The 24114-nt window shown below is 43.7% G+C and overlaps 1 protein-coding gene across 6 annotated transcripts in view; it reads right to left on the bottom strand.

Annotated features, from left to right (window-relative positions):
• MAST4 (microtubule associated serine/threonine kinase family member 4) overlaps positions 1-23661 on the bottom strand; it is a 545730-nt gene extending 522069 nt beyond the window's left edge. For 3 of the 6 annotated variants that reach the window (XM_045895811.3, XM_064596181.1, XM_045895817.3), the window contains exon 1: positions 22604-23659. In XM_045895811.3, coding sequence (XP_045751767.2) covers positions 22604-22966 — 363 coding nt within the window. In that variant the 5' untranslated portion in view covers positions 22967-23659. Of the gene's footprint in view, positions 1-22603 lie in introns of all 6 variants that reach the window. The other 3 variants (XM_064596183.1, XM_045895827.3, XM_064596182.1) reach the window with 2 other exon arrangements.
• Between the last annotated feature and the right edge of the window lie 453 nt (positions 23662-24114).

The following is a 24114-nucleotide window of genomic DNA, read 5'->3' as shown; positions in this document are numbered from 1 at the left end:
CCAATAGAATCACTTCATAATAAAAGTGCTAGAGAAAAGGACAAGCTATCCACCTGATACTCTACCAAGATTTCATCTTACATAGTTAAGCATAATGGGATAGGATTTTCCCTACTAACTATTTAGTAATGGCATGCTAAATTACAGGGGAACTCTTAAATATTACCCCTCTCCTCATTCTACCAAAAGGAGAAAACAGTAAGAACCTAAATGTTTCCTGCAATTTAAGACCTATATTTAAAATATTGAAATTCTGGTATTAAGTGTTAGGCTAACATCACCCTTTTTTTTTCTTAATTTAAGGCACAAGGGCACCCTTTTTTTTTTCTTAATTTAAGGGCACATATATTGTGTTGGTAAGAATTTACAAATCTTTTCCAACACAAAAAGTGACCTCCATAATGATATTTATCATTAAAAAAATAAATACGTTCATTTTATTTCTCTCCAGATACCATAATGATGCTTTGCTTGCTTGTGTAATAAACAGATACGCTGAAAGTTACCTGGTAAAATATATACAAAGGTTAATGAAATTTAAAATATTCACCAGAATGGAATCTTCTGAGAATATGCATAGAATTATCTTACTCACATTGAACCAGTGGGGGGAAAATAAGTTTACTTCCCTCAGCAAACCTACTTGGGCATATATATGAGCCTCCTATATTGATTCACAAGCACACATCTGTATCCCTGTATATGAATAGAACAATGTATCTATTAGGAGAAAAGCGTATAAACAGCTCAACAAAATTCTACAGGATCCTGCAGGCACTGATATTATAACATGAATTTTTATGAGTTTTCAGGAAGGAAAAATATTGCTAACGAAAGGTTGATCAGACATGACAGCTCCAAGGCAGAGACATACATATACCCTGGGGCCCTGCGCACCAAGTCCCCGCCGTGCAGGTGGCACGGCCTTAATTCAGAATCCAGTGAGCCCCTGTCACCATGAGGGACTCAAGCTTCTGAAGTAGAAACCCCATCAAGTCCACGTGTAAAACCTTCTATTCTACTACAGTTATTCCTATAGAAGATACTCTCACCTAACGGTCACACTATGTTTGAAGATCAAATCACTAACAAATGACAACAAAAATATGAAGTGTAACTCTCTTCCTCGGTGAATTTCTTGCCACTCCTTTCATTACCTCCACCACCCCTCACATGAGTCACAGGCCTGCCTCGGGGGACAGGATGGCATTCAGAGAGCTGACAAGAAGGCAATGTGGCATTCATAAAAGGTACTGTGATTGAACAATATCCTTTTGCTGAGGAGACCACAGAAAGGCAGTGATGTCCTAGAAAGGCAGACAGGTAGCCTCCCTTCTCTATTTCCTTTCTCCTCACACTCCCAAAGTAATCATCAGTTCAGCAAAGAAAAAAAAAAAAATCCTTCTCTTTTCATTAAATGTTCACCAGCAATTCACACACTTCTAAAGGAAATGAAAAGCACTATCATTCTAATGGGCATTACATATGTTAATAGCTGCCTTGCTATTTGAGGATCCACTCAACAATCATCAGGGTAAACATCCCAAATCACGTCCAGTTAACTGGAGGTCTTTTAAACCAGTGTTCCTGTTTCTCAAAACGGAGAAAAAGTGTTTATTTCTGTAAACAGAGACATTCACGTTGGTTCAAAAGTTAAGTTGTAGTGAAGACATGAATTTGCAAGGAATTATGCATTCGAACACACACACCATGGAACCTTCAAATTATGAAATATTCATGAACAATGCAAAAAGGAGAGCAACTATCAAAATCCTTTCTTACTCTGAAGACACAAGTCAGTACCCTTTATGCAAAGCTCTTGGGTCAAAGTGAAGGTCAGTAAAAATCCAAGTACCACAAGTTAGACAGTTGGATGGCAACACAGGAGTTAAAATCATACCAGTCACTAACGAGAAGACCAGGCAGCAACTACTTCAGTTCTCTGTCACCCCTGTTTCCTCAGCTGTAGAAGGCGGCTACGGCCCTGGACCTCATGGACTTCCAGGGAGGATGAAAAGGATGATGCATGCAAAGCATCTAGCACAGCTCCTGCTCATAAAGGGCCCTCAGTAAATGCCACTGGGCAGTCAACATCACCTTTCTCCGCAAGCCAAAGGGAGCAAAGCCCATATGCTTCTACAGCCACCACTGGCCACTCACAGAACCACCTGGCAGCCTTTAACCCAGGCACAAGGAATCAGGATCTCCTAGTTGAACCCAACATGTCAAAGCTCCACAGGGGAATCAAATGTGCTCAAAGCAGAAACCAAAAATACCATTTTTGCACCAACCATTGCACCAACTTCCCCACTCAACCACAACTGCCCACAAGACAGGCTCCCTATTTTGCTTATTGTGCTCCCAGATTTCCCAAACACTGCCTTTCTCCCTCTGTAGGTTTGGTGTTTTATTTTTTGTTATTGGTAAATGGCCTTTCCACATCTGTGCTTACATAGTACACTCCCCTGAAGGTTGCAGGTACTGTGTGGGGAGAGGGCACATTACGTGAGAGGATGAACATCCTGAGCAAGGGGAAAATAAAGAACCATGGCGTTTGAGCTGGTGATCTATTGTGTTTTCCATTTTATCCACAAACTTTCGTGGCTTAAAAGAACCAAAGGGTCCTTTTACTTCACAGTATTAGGAGCCAGGAATTCAAGGAGGACTCAACAATTCCATTCTACATATTTTTTACATTTTGTTAAGTAACTGTCAAATAAATTGGTCAATCTGTTTATGCACAACCTTTAAAAAAAAAAAAAAAAAGCTCCTCTCTGCTTTTACTGACCCCCGGTGGGGAGGAACACTGGTTTCGGTGTGAGTCAAACTGTAACCAAGTTTTTTCTGTGAGCTTCACTTTCCATAGCCATGAGACAGAGATATCCCTACCTTCCTTGTAAGGCTAGAGGTAGAATTTTAAGAAGTAATGTATGCAAATCACCAGTGCAGTGCCCAGCACACAGTAGGCCTTCAATAAAGCCGAGGCTGAATTGCATTATCAACATCAAGATCGCCATGGAACACCACTTCAAATGAACAGCATCAGAAATCCCAAATATTTTAACGAGCTCCTGCTTCTGGTTATGTCTCAAGATAATTTAAGTACCTCATACTCAAATTTAATGTTTCCTTTTACCTTTAGGAAGAAATTGAGTCCATTAAATCATTAATGACAGATTTGATGCTCTTCTTTCAGTCCAGATGTGAATGTGCAAGGTGTCTATTTTCAAGGCTCAGCCTCTCTGGTGGAAGCCACTTTTTCCTGGCTTTGTGTGTTTTTATAGCGTGTTATTACACAGATAATTGAGCATTGCAGTTCAGCAACCAATTGTGGATAAGAGCTGCCAGCAAAACTGTCAGGGAAATTAATTAGTAAAAGGAAAGAAAGGAGCAATACTTACCATCTATTAACACAAGGAAGTCTTGGTCTTCTTTCCTGAATCTGCTTTTACATACATTTTTTAAAATTTTATTTATTTAAACTCAATTAATTAACATATAATGTATATATATTTATTTTTGATGTAGTGTTCCATGATTCATTGTTTGTGTGTAACACCCAGTGCTCCATGCAGAACGTGCCCTCTTTAATACCCATCACCAGGCTAACCCATCCCCCCACCCCCCTCCCCTCTAGAACCCTCCGTTTGTTTCTCAGAGTCCATAGTCTCTCATGGTTCGTCTCCCCCTCCGATTTCCCCTCCCTTCATTTTTCCCTTCCTACTATCTTTTTTTTTTTTTTTTTTTTAACATACATACATCTTTAAACATTTGCCCTTTCAGGGGATGGAAGCCCATATCCAAAGACATGGAAGTCCCTGCCAGTTGCTCATCTTGGGAGCTTGAGAAAGCAAGACCCTGGCTTCCCCAGGGCCTCACAAAACTTGTCAATCCAGAAATGAAGTGCTTCACCTCCAAAGAGGCCTTGGGCTTCACTCTCTCCTGGACCAGCCCTCTCAGGAGTTCCACGGGGAGAAAACCAGGGGCCCCAAATCAATGGACTCAGATGTTCAGCCAGGCTGAACTGGTCTTATTCCAGGCAGTTCTGCCTAATTAGTGACAACTGGCCAACTAGCAGTGCCAGACTTCTAAAAACTAATTCTGACATAAAACTTGAACATACAACACTTAAAATTTTTTTAAAAATTTGTTTTTTTAATCATCTCTTCTGTGAATTCCATTCTGTTCACCCTGGGGACACAAAATAAATGAGAAATTCACAACCCATACCACGCATGATCCTCAACGCAAGGTGAGGAGACTCCAGCTTGGAGTTCCCCAAGTACATGTCTTTCAGCGCTGTCCCTCATTACAGAGCTTCAGCTTTTCTTTAGCTACACAACTTCCCTCCATGCATTTATTTACTCAAAGATCTCCTGCACGCTGGGATGCAGCTGCTGTGAGTATAAAGATGAACAAGACAGGGTCTCCACTCCCATGAAGCTAGCGGTCTGGTGATGGCTGAAGACACTACAACTCAGCAAGCTCAGCGCATTAAGAGACCTATGGGTGATGACCAATATGAGAAGCCACCGACTCACTGGGGGTGGGCAAAGAGGAGGGAAGGAAGGATGCACAAGACCTTTGAGCGGAAAGAAATGAAGCTCTAGGTACCTTATTTATCTGGATGGTCCTACTTTAATGTTTAGTCAAATTATACAAATGGCAGGGCCACAATTTTAAGTTTATGAGGCTATAGCACTTTCAGGAACCCAAGTTTTGCTTGTGGGTACAGCCGGTATAAAACCTTAACTAAGTCAGATGTACAAAAAATAGTCTCTTCCTAAAATCAAATTAATTCTCAGTCCAAGGCCCATGGTGAAAAACTGATCTCTCAAAGTCATTCCTGGGAAGTCACACAAAGGTAAGCCTATTATGCTCACTACTGAATCCTTGTTGCCAACCAGACCCTGAGAGCCCTGAAATCCAACACATTTATGATTCCATGCCTGTCAGGGGGTACCAGAATCCTTGTCAAGGCAGGAAACCCAGTGTCTAAAATCCAGGCTCCCCAGGCTCACCCAGCGGCCAGTGACCTTCTCCCTGCCCTCATGCTGCCAACAAGATCATCAAGGATCCCAAGTTTGCTCCCTTCCCAACCAAGGAAATCTGCTTTCGCTCTCCCTGCTCTCTAAGGGAAACCACCTCTACCACAAGAGGCTTGTCAACATTCTCTATTCTATAGGTTTAGACTTTTTATAAAGAGACTGAGCAGAACATCTACTTCAAACTACCTCGGTTTTCTGCCAGGCAGCTATCTGCAAGGCAAGAAATTACTACTACCTGAGTTCCAGCTTCAAATGCAAAGAACAGAAAAGCAGAGCAAGACACAGGTTTAATCAACATGTGCCCCCACCCCAAACAAAGCATAAGATGCTGCAGATTAACAGATCGCCAGTAGAAGCACCCCACCATGTCCCAGCAGGAGGGATCTGTAGACCTCTCCCTCAGTGTGGACAACGAGGTTCCTACTCTTCCCAAATCACTGTCTGAGCAGCACCTTCATGTCAGGAGGTGTACAAAGTCCCGCCCCTTTTTGGCCCAAAAGAAATTTGCCAGCTCAAAGAACAGGAGGAACTTGCTCCCCGAAGAATAGAAAGATTGAGGGTTCCTTGAATGGGCTTCTGTTCTCCAGTAGGGAACACCTCCAGTAAGACAGACTAACCTTTGAAAACAAAGACTGGGATCTATCACCACTCTCCTCAAAAGCCAGACTTCCAGAGATCCCAAATATCATTTTAATATGGACCAATAAGCTCCCTGACTTCCCAGGCCAGGCAACTCAGTCTTACAGAGATAGCTTCTACTCTATCATTTCATGCATTAACCAGGTATCAGCAAGCAGTATATAAAAAGAGGGAATAGTTTTAGGAGTTAAAATTAATAGCATTGCTGTAATTGCAAATTTCACAAATTCAGAAAACACCTTGTGGTTAAACTAAAAATAACAGGGACAGAGAATCTTTGAAGGCCTCATGCAACTGGCCACTCACTGGGGAGACTGCTTTCCTAGGTATTTTTCCTGAGGGAAGAGTGAAGGGTAAGACACGCTGGGCCAGAGAAGAGAGAACAGAGCTAAAAGTAGGTGCATTTGGGAGCTCGATATTACTTACTAAAGCACAACTGCCCTTACCCATCCCACCTTGGTTTGCCCATTTTATAGCACCACCTCCAGGAAGTTTTCCTCACTCACGCTATACACACTTTCTCCAGTACCCCTGCTGCCTTACTTTCTAATTTAGTGTGGCTTTTGCAAGCAACCACCACATCACACATGATCCCCACACCAGTAGACCCGAATCCCTAACTCTTTGGGGAAGGAATTTTCTCCTGTGCTTGCAAAATCCTGAAGGAGACAATAAGTCCCAGGAGTTTCACAGAAAGTGGGTTTTATCCTCAGGAGGTTCACTTTCCTCCCCACCTCCAACACTGGGAACTAGCCTAGAGAAATTACCTTATGAAATCACAGGATCTGCCTCATAAAACGAGCTAGCCTAGGGATGCTGAGGCCTTAAAACAAGCCCACGTGGCTCGGAGGTCTCAAAAAGCTCCGAGATCCAGGGTTATCGTGGCCAAAGGTCAAATTCTCAGTTATGTCAGGAGCCCCACTCTGACACAGGCCATGCATGATTCCTGCCAGAGACCCAGAGGTTAAGAACTTCTCCTTCAAGTTTTCCAAGTGCACGTTGAGAAGGAAAAAAAGAAAAAGATTAAGGGAGTGTCTGAAATTCTAGCTGGGCCAAAAACATCATTGCTCTAAACTTGGCAGATTTCAGATAATCAGTAATCGAAAGATATCCCAAAGCAAGGAAAGTGCCATCCTCAAGAGATAGTACCCAAGATGGCTTACCTGGTAAATTCTTATCAAACATATTTTCTCCCTGAACTCTGCCCTCACCAACAAAAACACAAAGTTCCTTACCATAGTGACTAAAACAGTATGTGTCGTAAACATTGCTTAATTATCTAGGGAAAGATTAATCTTTAAAAAAGTAATCTTGAGGGCGCCTGGGTGGCTCAGTTGGTTAAGCGACTGCCTTCGGCTCAGGTCATGATCCCGGAGTCCTGGGATCGAGTCCCACATCGGGCTCCTGGCTCAGCGGGGAGCCTGCTTCTCCCTTTGACCCTATCCCCTCTCATGCTGTTTCTCTCTCTCTCTCTCTCTCTCTCTCTCAAATAAATAAATAAATAAATAAATAAATAAATAAATAGTAATCTTGATTAGAAAGTTATGAAGCTATAAATAAACTGGTATTAAGGAAAATACTACAATCCTGGTAGTATTTTGTACTAGCATTTTTAAATTACACAAGCACAAAGAATTAACCATAAATATATGGAAAAACCAACCTACCAACTCCTCTTCCTTCTCAATATTATTACTTTGGAAGAGAAAAATAAAAGACTTTTCTAAGACCACAACTATACTTAGTGAACTTACCTGTTACAGCAAATCCCTTTATCTGGTACAACTTGTTCCTCTCCGAGTCTCCAAGACTTTCACCTTCAAGGCACCAGGAAAACCCTCTTTCAGGAAAATCCCATCAGGTAGATCCTGTACTTCCTTCCCTCCCCTGACCCACCTTCAGTTTGAATCACATCCTCACTTGTTCATAGTGCACTGTGCACATTCAAGTCAACTCACTCCATGTATGCTCCGTCTCCTAAACCGACTGTGTGTTGCTTTAGGCAGGACCAGATTTTTTAAAAATTTCTTTTGTATATCCTTCCCTTCCCTCTCACCTGTCAACTCCCACAGAGCTTTCCAAGAAGTGAATTCAATAAATACCTACTGACCTGACAAAGAGAAACAACATGCACCTGCACACCAGATCCAACCCACCAGAAGAAGGGTTAGCAGCAGCTTGGGTACCAGGCAGGAGTCCTACACCTCACCTGCAAGGCCACCTTTGCCAGCACTTATTATCGAAACAACATGCTAAGGTAACACGGCGACATCCCAGGATCCTGTGTCCACCCATCCAGCCAACTAGGATTTCCTCCCCTTCTGTCCTCTGAAAGTACAGGCTAAAAGGCAATGGAAAGAAAGAGAGGCACCAGCCCTTTACCTGGATAATACCAGATTCTTAGCTCCAGCCTACAAGTTTACATTAAAATGAACCCCCCACCCCAGAAAACACCACTGTAACAGGACCTAGTTTTCTAATACATCCTAAATGAGCAACTGTTTTACCCCCAAACGGAAAGCTACCCACCCCCAAAGTCAAATCAGTCTGACTGCAGAAGATTGAAAAAAAATGTAATGGTAATTCTGTTATATAATCTGCCACTTTTCATCTAAGCCCACAGAGAGAACAGCAGCAATAATTAAATTTACATCCTTTGATGTCCTTTAAAAAAAATTTTTTTTTTAAGATTCTATTTATTTATTTGAGAGAGAGAGAGAGCACAAGAGGGGGGAGCGGGAGAGGGAGAAGCAGACTCCCTGCCGAGCAGGGAGCCCAATGTGGGTCTCGATCCCGGGACTCCAGGATCATGACCTGAGCCAAAGGCAGTTGCTTAACCAACTGAGCCACCCAGGCACCCACATCCTTAGATGTCCTTAAGTGTCAAAATAAATTCCTAAGAACTGCAGGTAATAGTATCTGAACAATTCAACACAGTGCCCAAGTGATCACAGGATTTTCCTGAGTATAAAGGGAGCACCCCCTGACATTTCTCGGCAGGACTTACACCTATCATTATGAAATCACTTGGTAAACCTGCATTTATTGTTTTTTAAAAATCTGTGTTTCCGTTTCCCTTTAATTACCACTGAGAGTCTCTCAAGGGACACTGAGAGTCTCTGATGGAGCCGTCTCCACTGGTGGAACTTAGCTGTAAGCGACGCTGATGGGGCCTTCACCGTCTCTTTACAAGAACCAATTGCACTAATTCCACCACTTAGCTTTAACTCCCTCCTGAGAGGAGGGTAGACAGAGGGAGAGAGAAAGCAGACAGCTCTAAACATTCTGAACAAAAACATCCTCTCCTTGGAATGATGCAGCCAGAGACCCTTCCTCAGTCTCCACACAGTCAGGTTCAGAAAACAAAGAGGCCCCTAAAAACACTTCTTTACATGCAAGTTCCCCAATAGAAGGAGGGTGTGTGGCAATTATTTAAAACCTCATGTATATATGAATGATAAATCTGGTTATGGGAATTAACATAAAAGAAAAAGCAAGGGGAAATTCAAGAGTGTCCGCTGCTGAGGGAGAGACTGACCATCATTTGCTCTACACCGAAATTTTATTTACAAAGAAAACATGTTTTGGACAAATGCCTCCCAGTTTTAATTTTTTCCATTAGTAGTACTTGGTTTATTTAAAAGGTATTCTGATGGGTTTTCTGAGGTAACCACCTTCCACCTTAAATTCTTGGCCTTCACAGGTGTCCCCCATTAGAAATGAACTGAAAGCTACCAGTGACATTTTGCTTAGGGTTCAAATGATTTGCCCCCACATGTGAAGGAGTCTTGGGCATCCCTGAAGGTGTCCTTAGGACAAAGGAGGGTGACTGTCACACCTCCAGGAGGAGCCCCAGAGCTGCCACATGGCCAGAGTACAGGCTGAGTTGTGAGAATTCCCTCTACCCTGGCTCACCTGGGCCCTGAGAAAGCCCGGCAGGGCAGGGCACAGATCATCCTATATGCAGATGTTGAGAAATAACACCAATAATTCCTTGTGCCACCAGCATCCACCTCCAGAAGTTGCTATATTGCCCCCAACACTATACGGAAAAGAGGCTCGCGCCCAGTAGCCCATTCATTATGGGGTTAATTGTGGTTTGTAGGTTAATTTTGCTTTGTAGGCTAATGTAGAAACCCAATCACCCTTTAAAACTACATCTGTATGGGACTTCACGCGCCAAGTTCCAACAATGGACTTTCAAACAAACTTATAAAACAACCCTGATCGCTAAGACTAACAATTTAGGCTAGAGATACTAGCTTCTGTTCTTAAAAAAAATTAAATACGGGGCGCCTGGGTGGCTCAGTCGTTAAGCATCTGCCTTCTGCTCGGGTCATGATCCCAGAGTCCCGCACAGGGCTCCCTGCTCAGCAGGAAGCCTGCTTCTCCCTCTCCCATTCCCCCTGCTTGTGTTCCCTCTCTCGCTGTGTCTCTCTCTGTCAAATAGATAAATAAAATCTTTAAAAAAAAATTAAATACAAGTTAGCACACTGGTTAAAAAAAAATTCTCTTTATTCTGATTTAACTTCATAAACAAACTTTAGTCTACTCCAGAGGCTGGGCAGCTAGGAGCTAGAACAGTGCAGGAGAGCCCTGGCTGCCTGGTAGAGCGGACACCATACAAATCTTCCAAATCAAAGAATTGTTTTAAATCACAATTTCTTGGTCTAGGACATGGGAATGATAGACTTGTGATGTGCCATGTGGCCCAAAGAGATTAATTGTGGGCAGCAAAAAAATTTCAAAACCAAGTCTTTTCTGTCTGGAGCCCAGGGTAAAATAAAAAGCAGATTCTGCCACTGATGGAAGGATTTGTAGACGGCTCTAAAGGAAAAGACCCAATTTTGCAGTCAGAGTCTCCAGGAGCTAATACCAAAAAACCATCTTTTATAATTTCACCTAGAACAATCATTTCTCTCTCTCTCTTTTTTTTAATATTTGAGAGAGACAGAAAGAGAGGACCCTAGCACAGGGAGGGACAGAGGGAGAGAGAATCCCAGGCAGACTCCCTGCTGAGCACAGAGCCCTAAATGGGGCTTAATCGCACAATCCTGAGATCATGACCAAGCTAAAATCAAGAGTTGGACACTTAACTGAGCCACTGAGATGCCCGTAGAACTTCTGATGCACGCAACAATATGCTATACCATCAAACAAAATACAAAACTGACCTTGTTATCCAGAGTTAAACTCCTCTTCAGGGATTGGGAGTTAAGAAATAGTACCCTCCATTTCTTCTGATGACTGACAGAAACATACCGAGTAATTTTAAAAGATGAATAAAAATGGAACATGAAACATTTTTTTCCTGTGTTTAAGTCAGCATAATCTGAAAGGAAGAATCTAAGAGAAAATGTCTTTGTGAGAATTCCTTTCAAGAATAGGTGCCTATCCACAAATCAGAAACACAGTGACCAAGCCTGTCAAAAGAAAAATGTGAATAAAGAGTTCTAGAACAAATTATATACTGATGACAACTTTAAAATTCCAATGTTTCTGTAGTAAGAGGGAAAGAAAAGATTGGAGCTGAAAAGGACCTCTTATTTCAACACACGTGAAAATCACAGAGGCTATAATCCACCTCTAGTAAGAAACCAAGACAGAGTTCAGGCCCCCAACCCCTCCACCAATACTCAGCCACTATTCATAAAATTACCAGAATTCCTGCAACCAATTTCCACCGACCGCAGCATTTTCCTAAGCACCAGTGAGTACAGCCCAGTATCACTGTTAATGTTTTAAGGCTCAGTATCAATATTTCCTCCGAAGTTAAAATAATTCCTTTAAACATGTGGCCAATAATGGCTTACTGCTACAAGTGTGATTGTAATGAATAACTGAAAATTATCCTAGCAGAATTCACTTTCCCAAAGCCAACAAGAAAATAAAAATCAGTTTATAGTTTAAAACCTTCATTTGTAGAAACTCACTCAGCCCATTAACTGATGACCTAAAACTCAGGATCAGAGCTTTAAATCTTAGCTCTGACCTTAAGTTCTACAGACAGACTCTTCAGCCAAACTCTTCATGCCAAAGGCACAGAGATCTATCTGCTAAGTAGTCTTTTCATTAATGATTATTCGTTTATTCCTGTCACATCGTCTGAGGTTCTGTGCTAGGTTCGTGGATAGAGAGGATCAAGAGGCTGGGACCTTAAGGAATGCAGAGTGTGTAACATCGAGGTCACTTCACTACAGCTACAGCATGGTAGTGTGGACCAACTGAATTATTAAACTTTAAAAGACTCTGGTAAAAGTTGAATGATTAAATGCATGTAAAACCCTCAGAATGAAGTCTTGACACACAATATGCCTCAAATGCAATTCTGTGCAATATATTATTGTCCTGGTGCAGGGATTTGACTTGATTGGACACTGTTCCCACTCAGAGGAACTCACAATCTAGTGGGGGAGAGAAATTAATTATCAACGATACCACAAAACAACTGTACAAAATGGGCAGGAGAAAACAAATGAAGAATCAGAAAAGGCTACGCACACTCTGAAGTCCTGTACAAATATTAACAGTACAGACAAGATCTGGAATAACCCAGGAACAAAGAGATGCAGCACAACCCTTGGAAAAAGAACTTCTCCTGCTATCTTCAACTTTTTAAGTATACTTGAGGCACATGTTACATTAGTCTCACATGTACAACAAAATGAGCTATCTTCAACCTTTAAAGTTTAAAAAAAAATACCTACTTTCATGAACAGTGCATGCACTTTTATCCTCATCCTCTACCTCCTCTTACACACTTTCACACCTTCAATAGTTTTCGAAGATGACTGATGCCCAAAGTGAGAGCCCTAAAGTATGACAAGATGTCAAATCATTAAAAAAAAAAAAATGTACCTTGTTCACAGAATAGTAAGGCACAGAAACCACAGCAGGACATTATAGGGAAAACAAAATGAGAACAAAAAGAGCTTTCAAGTTTCTGGTGAAGCCTACAATTTCATAACCAGAAAAGGCTTTCCCCCCAAACATTCTATTCAACTGAAGGTTTACTACAATCTTCCAACTAATGTGGTTTGTCATGTTCTTTTTAAAATTCCAACAGCCACGCTTCAGAAGGGGAAGAAAGAAAAAATGCCAAAATGTCAAGTTGCTTCTCTACAGGTGTAACTCTTCCCAGCTGATCTTATTCCCTAATTTTAAAACTGTTACCCTCAGCTTGCCCCAGGTGGAAATGTTCAAATTTCAACAGTCCAACTCCTGAAAATAAGTGATGTTGACTTTTTAATAAAATTAAGAGAGTTCCAGGTTGTAATTTCCATTTTATCTCTTCTTCAAATAGCAATTTTGCACCATGTCTAAAAGCCATCCATCACCACAGATTAAAACTAGTCCTAAAAGGTCTTAGAACCACTCAGACCCTATTTCTCTTACTAGCCAGCAGTCAACAGCTAATGAGGGTAACTTAGTCAATATCTGTAGAACAAAACACCAAGAAATTCCAAAGACATTAAGTGGTTCATTAAATAAAATCTACAAAAGTAGTATTTCAAACAATAGATACATAAATTAAAGGACCAATACACAGAGCAAAGAGAAGGTAGTCTTTCCTTATTTGACAAGCCATTTGCCTCTCCTCCTCTGTAGTTTTCTGATGCACAGAACAATCAATCTTTAAACTAAAGCCATACCAATTTAACCCCAAGCTTCTACTCACTAGTCACAAGAGAGCCACAAAAATGCAAGGACAGTCTTTTCTTGAGTCTTCCTGATAGGTACTCTACTCATGTAAGGGGAGTGTGAAGTTCTCTTTTAGTCAAACTTTTCAATGGTGACCGGTCTCCAAACAAGCATCTCGGGCAGCCCTTCTGTCTGGAGCAATTCTCCCCTCCTCCTCTTGGCTGCACCTGAGGGAGAAGCCCCACAGCTGCCCTTTTAAAACAAGCCTGAGGTGATGATGACTTCAAATAAGCCTCAAACCATATCAATTAAGCTTCAGATGATTTCAACTAAGCACTCCAGCTAAAACTAAGGGAGTAACAAAAAAGATTTTCTGAGTTTATGTTACGTGTGTAGGAGCTAGACACCCTCCTAACAGATATGATTTATTCATAAAAAAGCTGTTTGTGGAAATAATCCCTTAACCTTTATACACAAAACAGATTTCATCACCACTGCATCCCATTTCAACACCTTAATGTAGTTTAGGTAGCAATGATTACCCTAAGAAGCAATTTTAAATTTGTAACTTATGTAATCAAAGTCCCAATGACATGTACAGTGACATAAGATTTTAACCAATTCTAACCCAATTTTATTTTCCTTCCACTGATAATGCACTGGAGTTCTTCCTACAGTGAAAAGGTATACCCATCTCTGCCTATAGAAATGCCTAAAAAACAAATGTTAACACCAGAAGCCAGAGATATGATGGTATTATTTTCAAAACAAGCATAGAAAGGCACAAAATCATCAGCCAGGAGTGAACTACATACCTACCTTCTCAGCTTATCAAAAAAGGAACTGACCAGGGGTACCTGGGTGGCTCAGTCATTAAGCATCTGCCTTCGGCTCGGGTCATGATCCCAGAGTCCTGGGATGGAGCCCGGCATCGGACTCCCTGCTCGGCAGGAAGCCTGCTTCTCCCTCTCCCAGTCCCCCCTGCTTGTGTTCCCTCTCTCGCTGTGTCTCTCTGTCAACTAAATAAATAAAATCTTAAAAAAAAAAAAAAAAAAAGGAACTGACCAAGTTCTAAGACAGAGGTCAAAAGACCCACATCTGATGTGAGTTTATTAATGTACATTCCACTACCCAAACTAAATAAGGTGCACCTGTGAGCTTGCCAGCCACTGAAAATACCACTAAATTACAAAGTCAAGAATAAAATTAAATTTTCATTTTCCACATGATAGCCTATGAAATTAGTTCAGAAAAGAAAGCCAATTTGTCAGTATTTCCACTCTCCCTCCCACATCTCTCCCTCCCACATCTCTACCTCCTCCCAGCCCCCAATATCAGTACAAACCATTTGGGCTGAAAGGTTCAGTGGAAGTAAGTACCATAATCAAAATTATATCGACTGTGTCCAAGAAAGGAATTGATGGGCTGGCAAAAGAGTACAAGCTTAGGGTACAAATTCATAGGCTCTCACAGACACATGTGAGACAGTTATGAATTCAAATCATTAAATAAGCAGTGAATGCTCTTCATTAAGAGAAGTGGGAGAGTCCACCAGAAACTGCACACAAGTTCTATACATTGAAGTGTGACTTTACTGTATGTGTGCCGCTGACCACGGTCCTGAACCAACATTTCGCCTTCAGGAGAGGAATTTTCTCTCCTATCTATCCTTCCCAGGGATTATGAACAAGATGAGTGTGCTGAGACAGACAGACATAGAGAGGGAAAGAGACAAGTACACAGAAGCTGCTGAGGATAAGACTTCTGCTGAATCTTATGCTTGAACCCAAAACAACAGTACCAGATTAAAAAAAAAAAAAATCAGACAAAATATTGGAAACATAAGAGAACAAGAATCTCTGAACTGAACAATGCAAAGTTATATAAATAGCAACCTGAACAGGCACGTAGGGCAGCACAACAAGTTGGTGAGAGGGAAACAAACTGCAGTCCCTGCACCAGCTTTTGAGTTATATGGTAAGTGCTCTGAGATTATTTTTATTTTTGCCTTGAAGGTTGACATGTTTACACTGCCCCCAAAGGGACAAAACAAATGGGGGGGAGGGGGAGGCCACAATTTACATACACGAATTCTTGCACTCTTAAAAACACTATCACACTTCCAACAGATTTCCTCTCTGCGAAACTGGGGTGGCCCCTCGAACACCTGCCTTGTCCCACCTGACCCTTATGCTTATATGAACCAAAGCTGGCTTCCAGAAAAATCATTTGATGTGTCTTGTTACTCCCTTCTCAGCCTCCAAATCATTACCTATGACGCTTAAGCTCATGGTCATCTCACCAGCCTCTCTACACGGCTGACATGCTGCCTTCTGACTAAATCCCTGGGCACAGCTAGTAATTTACGTGCATAGAGTCTTTTAGGATATTATTTAATAAATGATCACTAAGAGCAGGTTCCATGAGTAAAAGAGAGATAGTATCTTAATAGAAGGGTTAATGAACCATACACCGTAAAGCTTTCCTGTTAGTACATTATAAGAAATGCTCTATGAAATTAAAAGTGATAGCTATGTTACATATCTACCCACTCATGAATGAAAGGGCCTGTGAGGTCTACCAACAAAACACGCTGGTAGCATACTCCATCAGGGAAAGGACCTCTAGGCTTCTAATTATTCCTGGCTATGGTGTGGACATCATGCATAAACCAGCTCTTCCATACTCAGTAGTAATAACAAATGCCATTAAAGAATGCATACTATGTGCCAGGCATCATGCTGGGGACTCTATAAAACGTCTCATTAATTCTCATGACAATGCTCTGCAATGAACACTGTCATGCCCATTCTACAGATGAGGAAGCAGTCTCAGCATTAATAACCTTTCCAAAGTCACACAATCTGTAAGTGGCTGAACTAATGTCGTTATTCTGTACCCTCAGGCACTACTGACCCTGACCCCTAGAGCAGAGAAAAACTGGCTGCTAGCCCTGACAGGATGAAGGAGAGGAGGACAAGCCCTTTCCAGACAACACTACAGATTGTGATAATGTGATTATAAATGGCATGGGGTTTCTTCCATCTAAAAAGCATAATCATCTTTTCTAAGATATAAATGTCCATGCATGCATATGCATACACTGCACTCAGTTTTCTCCAATGCCAAGCCACCTTGTTATGGATCCTCCTCATTGTGAGAAATTTTCTTTTCTTTTTTTTTTTGAAGATGTTATTTATTTGCCAGAGAGAGAGAGTACAAGCAGGGGGAGTGGCAGGCAGGACCCTGGGATCATAACCTGAGCTGAAGGCAGATGCTTAACTGACAAGCCACCCAGGCGTCCCTGTGAGAAATTTTCTAACAAGCTCTCTCTACAGCTTATCATGTTTGCACTCCATATTACAGTTCTTCCATATCCCTCCTTAAAGGGACAAACTGAGAAACAATTGGATTCATTCATACGTAGTATCCACTAAGTCTGAGGGAATACATAGCTTTATCACTGTAAAACAGTGGCAAAATATAAATAGTTGACTTTTCCCTAGAATACCTCAGACCAGAGGTGGAAAGGGCAGTCTTTAGTTCTCTGATGCTGACCCTTCCTCCTTTAGAAAAATACAAGCAAACAAGCTAGACTCTCATAGTGTGTATTAGCTCACAAACACCACACTTCCCATCAACAGGGAAGCTCATACAATCTCAGGGCAATTTCACCTTGTATTCACCTTGGGTAAATGTTTTCCTGCAATTTACTGTGGAAATGAACAACTGAAAGGCCCTCTTCTCAGTCACCATTCCCGTTAATAAAGTTTTTCCTCCAAGAAAATAATAGGCTCAAGGCAACATGACAGTGAAAAGGAACATTAATACTCACACTACCATAATCTCTTGAAGAGCTAAATTCTTCTTCTACGATATGTCCCATGTGTTTACCTGGAGAACCTGAACTACCAGGAATGAGCCCCCTGTTCCATGTACACACCACTTATTAAGATGCCCTCTTCTAGGTCATCAACTCCAACCCTGAAACATTTAAATGGGCTACACAAGCAGTTCCCAACAGCTGGGCTTCATGCTTCCCACCTTCCCAAAACACAAATCTTATCATACCACTTTCTTGATTCAATCCTTCAATGGCTCCCAGTACCCTTGGAATGAAGTCCACAAAAGGTTCTGGATGACCTACAGCATCTCTCTCAAGCATCATCTGATGCTATGCTCCCTCCTCCATGCAAAACAACCTAAAGACCCACCATACTCTCTCCTGCTTCACAGCCTCCTGCTTTCTGCATCGCTCTGACCCCTTCCCTCCTCCCAGCTATTTCCCCCTCATCCGTTAGGTCTCAGCTCAAATATCACCTCCTCGGTGAGGCACTTCTCACCTCCCAGACTGAATGAGTTACACGATACAGACACACTCCCTCACAGTCTGCTCCTCTGTACCCATTTATCACCTTTGAAACCAACTAATAATTGTATGTTTAGGGACTATCTCCCCCAACTACACTAGAAGCTTCGTGAGATCCAAGCTATCTCTGTCTCACCCACTCTCTGGATTCATTCATACATAGTATTCACTAAGTCTGAGGGAATACATAGCTGAGGCCGGTGCCTCATAAGAGTCTCATGCAATATATATTCCTTTACTGATTCTCTGAACTCATAGCTCTCTTACTCTAATAGTGAGCCAAAAAAGGAGACTAAATAATAAATGCACCAAGATTTATGTACTACCTTTGTTCAAATTATGTAGCTGCTGTGATTAATAAAATACAAACTCAAGAAAAGTTTTACTGAGGGGCGCCTGGGTGCCTCAGTTGGTTAAGCGGTTACCTTTGGCTCAGATCGTGAGCTCGGGGTCCTGGGATAGAACCCTGAGTCAGGCTCTGCGCTCAGCAGGGAGTCTGCTTCTCCCTCTCCCTCTGCCCCCACTCTACCCCCCCATGCTCATTCGCACGTGCATGCACCCTCTCAAATAAACAAAATCTTAAAAAGAGAGAGAGAAGAAAAGCTTTACTGAATCCATGGTTGCTTTTTGCTATTTCTTTTCTCAACCAATCAACACCAGAAATTCATCTGCTACATCACTATCATGTGCAGGAATCCCACACACACCCCAACTTTGCTAAAAGCAGTACTCAAACTCAAACACTACTTAATAGGACAGTTCAAAGACGTCCCATAACCATGCCTATTGTAACACAGGAAACTGTTTCCCAACCTATGTCAACAAAACCAACCCTTCAGTGTCACAGAGTATAAATGAGCCACTTTATATCAAGTTGAAAATCCTTTCAACCACTAAGACTTTTTTTTGGCCATTCTAAGAATCCTTCAAAGTTTCAAGTTCTAATATACACTGTGAAAAGCAGACTTAATACACAAGTCCCTTCAAAGGTTATTTCGAATAGAACCTCAGTGATTTAGCTTTGTTCAAAATTTACCTGCATCTTGGGGCATCTGGGTGGCTCAGTCGATTGAGTATTGGACTCTTGATTTCGGCTCAGGTCATGATCTCAGGGTTGTGAGATCCAGCCCTGCATCAGACTCCATGCTGGGCATGGAGCCTGCTTGAGAGTCTCTCCCTGTCCCTCTGCCCTGTCCTCCCCCTTTTCCCCTTCTCAAAACAAAAACAAAAACAAAAAACCTGGATCCATGAGATATTTTTATTAAGAGATACAGAGGAATGAGCATAACTCACAATAGACAAAAACAAATGAATACACATACAGTCACCCTTCAATCAAATACACAACTATTTTCAAAGGTGTCATTTTTTTCCTTATTCATTCAACACATATTCACTGCGACCCTACTAATGTACCAGAGGTACTGTGCTAGGCATACGGAACAAAATCCCTGCCCTCGAGGAGTTCAGTGAAACAGCAAATAGCGCCTGAGTATTTCACTAGTGTCATCACCAGTTGCTTTGGGAAAGGACAGGGCAAAGTGCCTAAAAGTCTATCTGAGAAATGTGATCAGAGGAACAGTCCTCCAATCTAGATCACTGTAGACTGATAGAGCCCACTACCCCTCAAAACCCACAGACTCCAAATGCACAGGCTTAAGAAAGCAGCAGAGGAAGTGAGATGCAGTTTATTAAACCAAATGACATGTGCCATCTCTAACTCTCCAGTATTTCACTTAAGTACAAAAGAACTACAGTCCGTGCCTTCTTAAACCATTGGTTTTAAGCACCAAAAGCGTAAAGGGCTGATTTAAGTCAATAATCCTTAGTAAGTTCACACACATACTGACAGTGAGATAAAATACAAAATACTACAAGACACTACAAGACACTACTAGATATATTCAAATCAGCTTTAACAAGGTTGCCAAAAAAATTAGCACCGAAATTGCACACTACATACTAGAATTTTGCTGTTCTTTAACAAGTGACGCAGTAAGTTACTGTAAAAAGAAAAAACACACTTTGGAAAGCAAGGACTCTCCCAAGCTAGACATAACAATTTCAAAATCTAAATGAACCTCTTCCCATTTTATGGGTTGCACTTAAGCCTTTTAATGCTTTATACTCAGGGCCTTGCTGTAGTATAACTAACATTACACTAACTTTGCCCTGCCATAATACAACCTGATACAAATAAAATCTGTTTCCCAGCTTATGCTAATAAAATGAGAATAACCTGAACAGACACAGCCTCAGGTTCTCTCAAAGCAGCAGGTTATTTATGCATAAATAAAAATAACAAGCCAGCCCAAGTTCATACTTCCATTTCACAAAATTTTCATCACAAATTAACTTGAAAAATTAATATTTACTTAGCACATAATGCTACATGTTAGATACTGTGCTAGGATTAAATTAAATGGCATGTATAGAATGTCCAACTCTTATCATTATTATTCCCATTTAACGGTGCAAAAACCAGGGCTTACATGAGCTGAATGGTCCACAATCCCACATCTAGCTAATGTGGCAGCGCTGGGACACAAACCCAGGTCTTCGCACTAAACTTAGTGTTTGTAACCTGACTGAACCCTCTGGAACGGTGTTTATAGCTATATGCATTTTCTTAGGAGCAGGTGGAGAGCCTACATTAGATTCTCAAGGAAGCCCACAATCCCCTCAGAAGTTAAAAATATCACTGCACCATATGATCACCTGTGGGAAAAAAACAAAACAAAACAGAAAAAGCGCACTGGACTTCAAGGGCTTTCACCAAGACTCTTACATCTGTACTCGTGAGGAGGTAAAAACTCCACAGTTACAGTTGCACTTTAAAATCCTCAGAGCAAGTCAAGATTTCCACTCCTGGATAATTTCCAGTAATCCCTGCCACAGAGTAAGTTACACAATAAACTGCAATACTGTATCAGTTTACATCCAATTCTGAGATTTCACGAATACTGACCAATGTTATTTAGTCATTCCACTTTCCAAAATGTGTTTCCATCAACCAGTCCTCACTGCATTGCCTGTGAAATAAGCTATCATTATATCCACTTCCAAGAAAGTCAAACACAGTCACTCTAAGGCCAGGCAATAAATCAGCTACAGAATCAGGATCCAAAGTGAGAAGTTCCCTACTCCCCCCCTCCCCAAGATATGCAAGACCATGTCATTTACACCAAAGCACCCTCTCCTAGCTACACAGAAAACAGTGGGCATCTTTTCTACTAATGACAACACTAAATGAGAATCCACTGGTAAATCACTGAGTTAGGGCTTACCCCCAGCTGCCCAAGGACAAGTGTGCTCCTCTTGAAAGTTGAGGCAAGTATCACAGGGTAACACCTGGCACATGTCTGGCATCTTCAGAATGAGACGCAACCATTGAGGGACCCTGACAGCTCTGTGGTAGGTGTGGCACTCAGCTTAACTCCTGGCATCCTGTCCCTAGGATCAATCTGAATGAGTGATTCATCCTAAATTCCTGATCAGCAAAAAAAAAAAAAAAAAAGTAGTCATGTGGAAATGAACTTGACCTTGAAGTTAACTGGTTCAAACCCCTCATTTTACAGATAAAACTGAACGCCAGAGGAATGCAACAATTCACCCAAGGCCTCACAACTCAGGAGCAGAGACAGTTCTAGAAAGGTCTCCAGACACCTGTCCAGGATCCTTACAATCCTCCTGGTCACTGGGAAATCAGTCAGGGTTACTGTCAGAAGGCTAGCCATTGACCTGACAGCGAGAACTTCACTCCTCCACCTTGTGCCAGATCCACTCTTTGCGTCTAGACTGAGGTCCCTGGGGGCCAAGGTCAGGACACTGACCTCAACTTGCTTATTCTGCGAGACAAAGACAATTACTTATTAAAGCTAACCCCATCGGAGAGGAGAAAAATAGGATTCTGGTACTGAAGAATTAACTTCACAAGGAGTCTATGTTAGAATGATGTTTTATTTATAACCCTGCCTGACCAAGATGACTTCCGCACAACCACCCTCCAAAGAAAACAATCTTAAAGATAATGAAAAACCCTATGCTTCCTGTGCGCTCCAAAGGCCGGGGAAAAACAAAAACAACAACAAAAAAAAAACAAGGAAAGCAGTGGAGAGGACACCGAAGTCATATGCTCAACGTGTCGGGACGCGACCCACAAGTTTTGGAAGAACGTTCTTCCAAGAAACCAGGATGGACACAGCCCCCCTCCCCCGCCCCCGAAGGAAATGACAGGTTCTCTATCCAGTTTGACGATCAGTACGCATCTAGACACCCCGGAACAATCCGAATGGGCGCTGGAGGCGGGCGTATCAGCGCCGCGGACCGAGAGCTGAGAGTCCCCCTCTCTCAGAAGACCGACGCTGCGCGGAGCAGCCAAAACCACCCGCAGGGGATCCCGGGGGCCCGCGTCACTGACACGCCTCCGCACAACTCGGCGGGTACTGCTCCCACTCGTCCGCCAGGACCCACGCACCATCTCTTCCCCTCACACCCATCCCCTCACCACACTCCCCCTTGGCCCGACAGCTTCGGCGGGAAGCAACGCCCACTTCGGAAAATGAGCTCCTAGTTGTGGGGACAAGCTAGGCGTCTCGATGACATGCATTCCCAGACCCACCGTAGCAGATACAGACATTAAGGAGTTTGCTGCTTTGACATCTTGAAAAGCACTCTATCAGCCAGCACCTGAACACACACACACACGGAGGTAAGAGCCACGGGAAGTCAATAACCCACCAGGAGGCTCCTAACTGCCATCACCCCGGCCTCGGGGCAGAGCACCTGGGGTCCCTCCCACTCCTCCTGCCCCGGTGCGCCCTGCCACCAGCCGCGCGCTGGGCGGAGAGCTGAGGTCTCCCGACAGCCGGGACCCGGACGGGGAGCGGGGGAGGGCGGGGCCCACCTCCTCATCCTGCTCCTCCTGGGACGCGCTGCTGCCCCGGGGCGCGGGTGGCGCGGTTCCTCCGGGGAGCTGCGGCGGCGGCGCACAGACTCCGAGCTCCAGCACCACGCGCGCGGGAGCCCACGCGGCGGGCGGCCGGGCACCTCCGGCGCCGCCCGGCGGCCGCGGCGGCCGCGGCTGCTGCTCGCGGGAGAAGCCGCCGGGCTCCCCTTCCTCCGACAGAGTTTCTGAGCCCGAGGAGGAGGCGGCCGAGGAAGCGCCGGGCGAGGACGCGGCGGCCACCGCAGGGGCGGGAGCTTCGGGGCCGTGGCCGCTGCAGCCGCGAGGCACCGGCTCCGCCGCCTCCGAAACTTTCTCCCCCATTTCCCTCTCGCGCCCAAAGTGCGGCCCGAGGGGCGGCGGGGACGCGGCGCGCACTCAGCGTCTCCAGGGAAAGCTGCGGGCTGCGCGGCTCCGGGTCGCTCTCGCTGACGCCCCCGGGCTGCGGGGAGCCCCGCCGGCGACTACATGGCCGCAGCACGGCCGCCGGAGACCGCCGCCAAGTTACCAGCCACCCAGACTTGGCGGCCGACGGGGGCCCCCGCGCGCGGGGACGAGCCAGCTCGAGTCCGCGCTCTACGTCCCACAACCCTTGTGCGCTGCGCCCGCGCCGCCCCGACTGCGGCTTCGCCAGCAAAACCTGCCTCCGGGCAGGAGCGGGGCCGGCGGAGGAGACGGGCAGCCCGGGGAGCCAATGGCAGGGCAGCCGCGCCGGTGGGCGGAGGCTGCGGCGCCCCCGGCCGCACGGGCGTCAGGTAGGGAAGGCGGGGCCGAGGCTCGGACTACGGGATCCGGCCGGAGCGCTTGGGGCCCCAGGGACTCGGGGGAGGAGGGGGGACCCTGGAGGGTGGGAGTGGAACCCGGAGTCGGAGCCAAAGGCTGGAATTCCGAACTTGGCGGGGGAGCGGCTGGCCGTCCTTGGAACGCAGTGGAGAGATGGCTGAGGGGGAGGTGAGACCTTGAAGAAGAACTGGACTTTGTTTCAAAAAAGTAAAATCGAGAAAACGGACCAGAAGAAAAGTAGTAGGACTTTAGGAGTAAAGGGAACACCCACACGCTTGCTGGAGGAGAAAGGGGGAAACTTCGTGCTATACTGGCTGAGTAGATCTAAACGGACCTGATAACCAATCCGGGATTCTCCATTTAAACTCCTTGGGCCTCAGTTTCCTCAACTGGAAATGGAGACAATACCTGTCTTGGCAGGCTATAAGCTGAACATATCAATTGATAGATAGATAGTTGTTGTATACATACACACACACACACACACACACACACACATATGTGTGTGCCTCAGCAGCATACCTGGCTTGGAAACATGGATAGTTTTCCAAAGACTATTTTCTTTATTTCTGTGTATAAACTAAGGGTTTAAGTCAACTACTTGTACCTCTGGAAGGGAAGAAAATAACAAATAATGCCCCTATATTTAATTGGGAACAACAATGTGCCCAGTACTGTGCCCAGCCCTA

This window comes from Mirounga angustirostris, unplaced genomic scaffold (genome assembly GCF_029215605.1).
Source record: "Mirounga angustirostris isolate CCGP_5_RB_7025 unplaced genomic scaffold, mMirAng1.0.hap1 SCAF_7, whole genome shotgun sequence".
NCBI classification, from domain to species: Eukaryota; Metazoa; Chordata; class Mammalia; order Carnivora; family Phocidae; genus Mirounga; species Mirounga angustirostris.
Note: the sequence above shows the minus strand (reverse complement) of the source record. Positions and strands in the feature narration are given on the sequence as shown.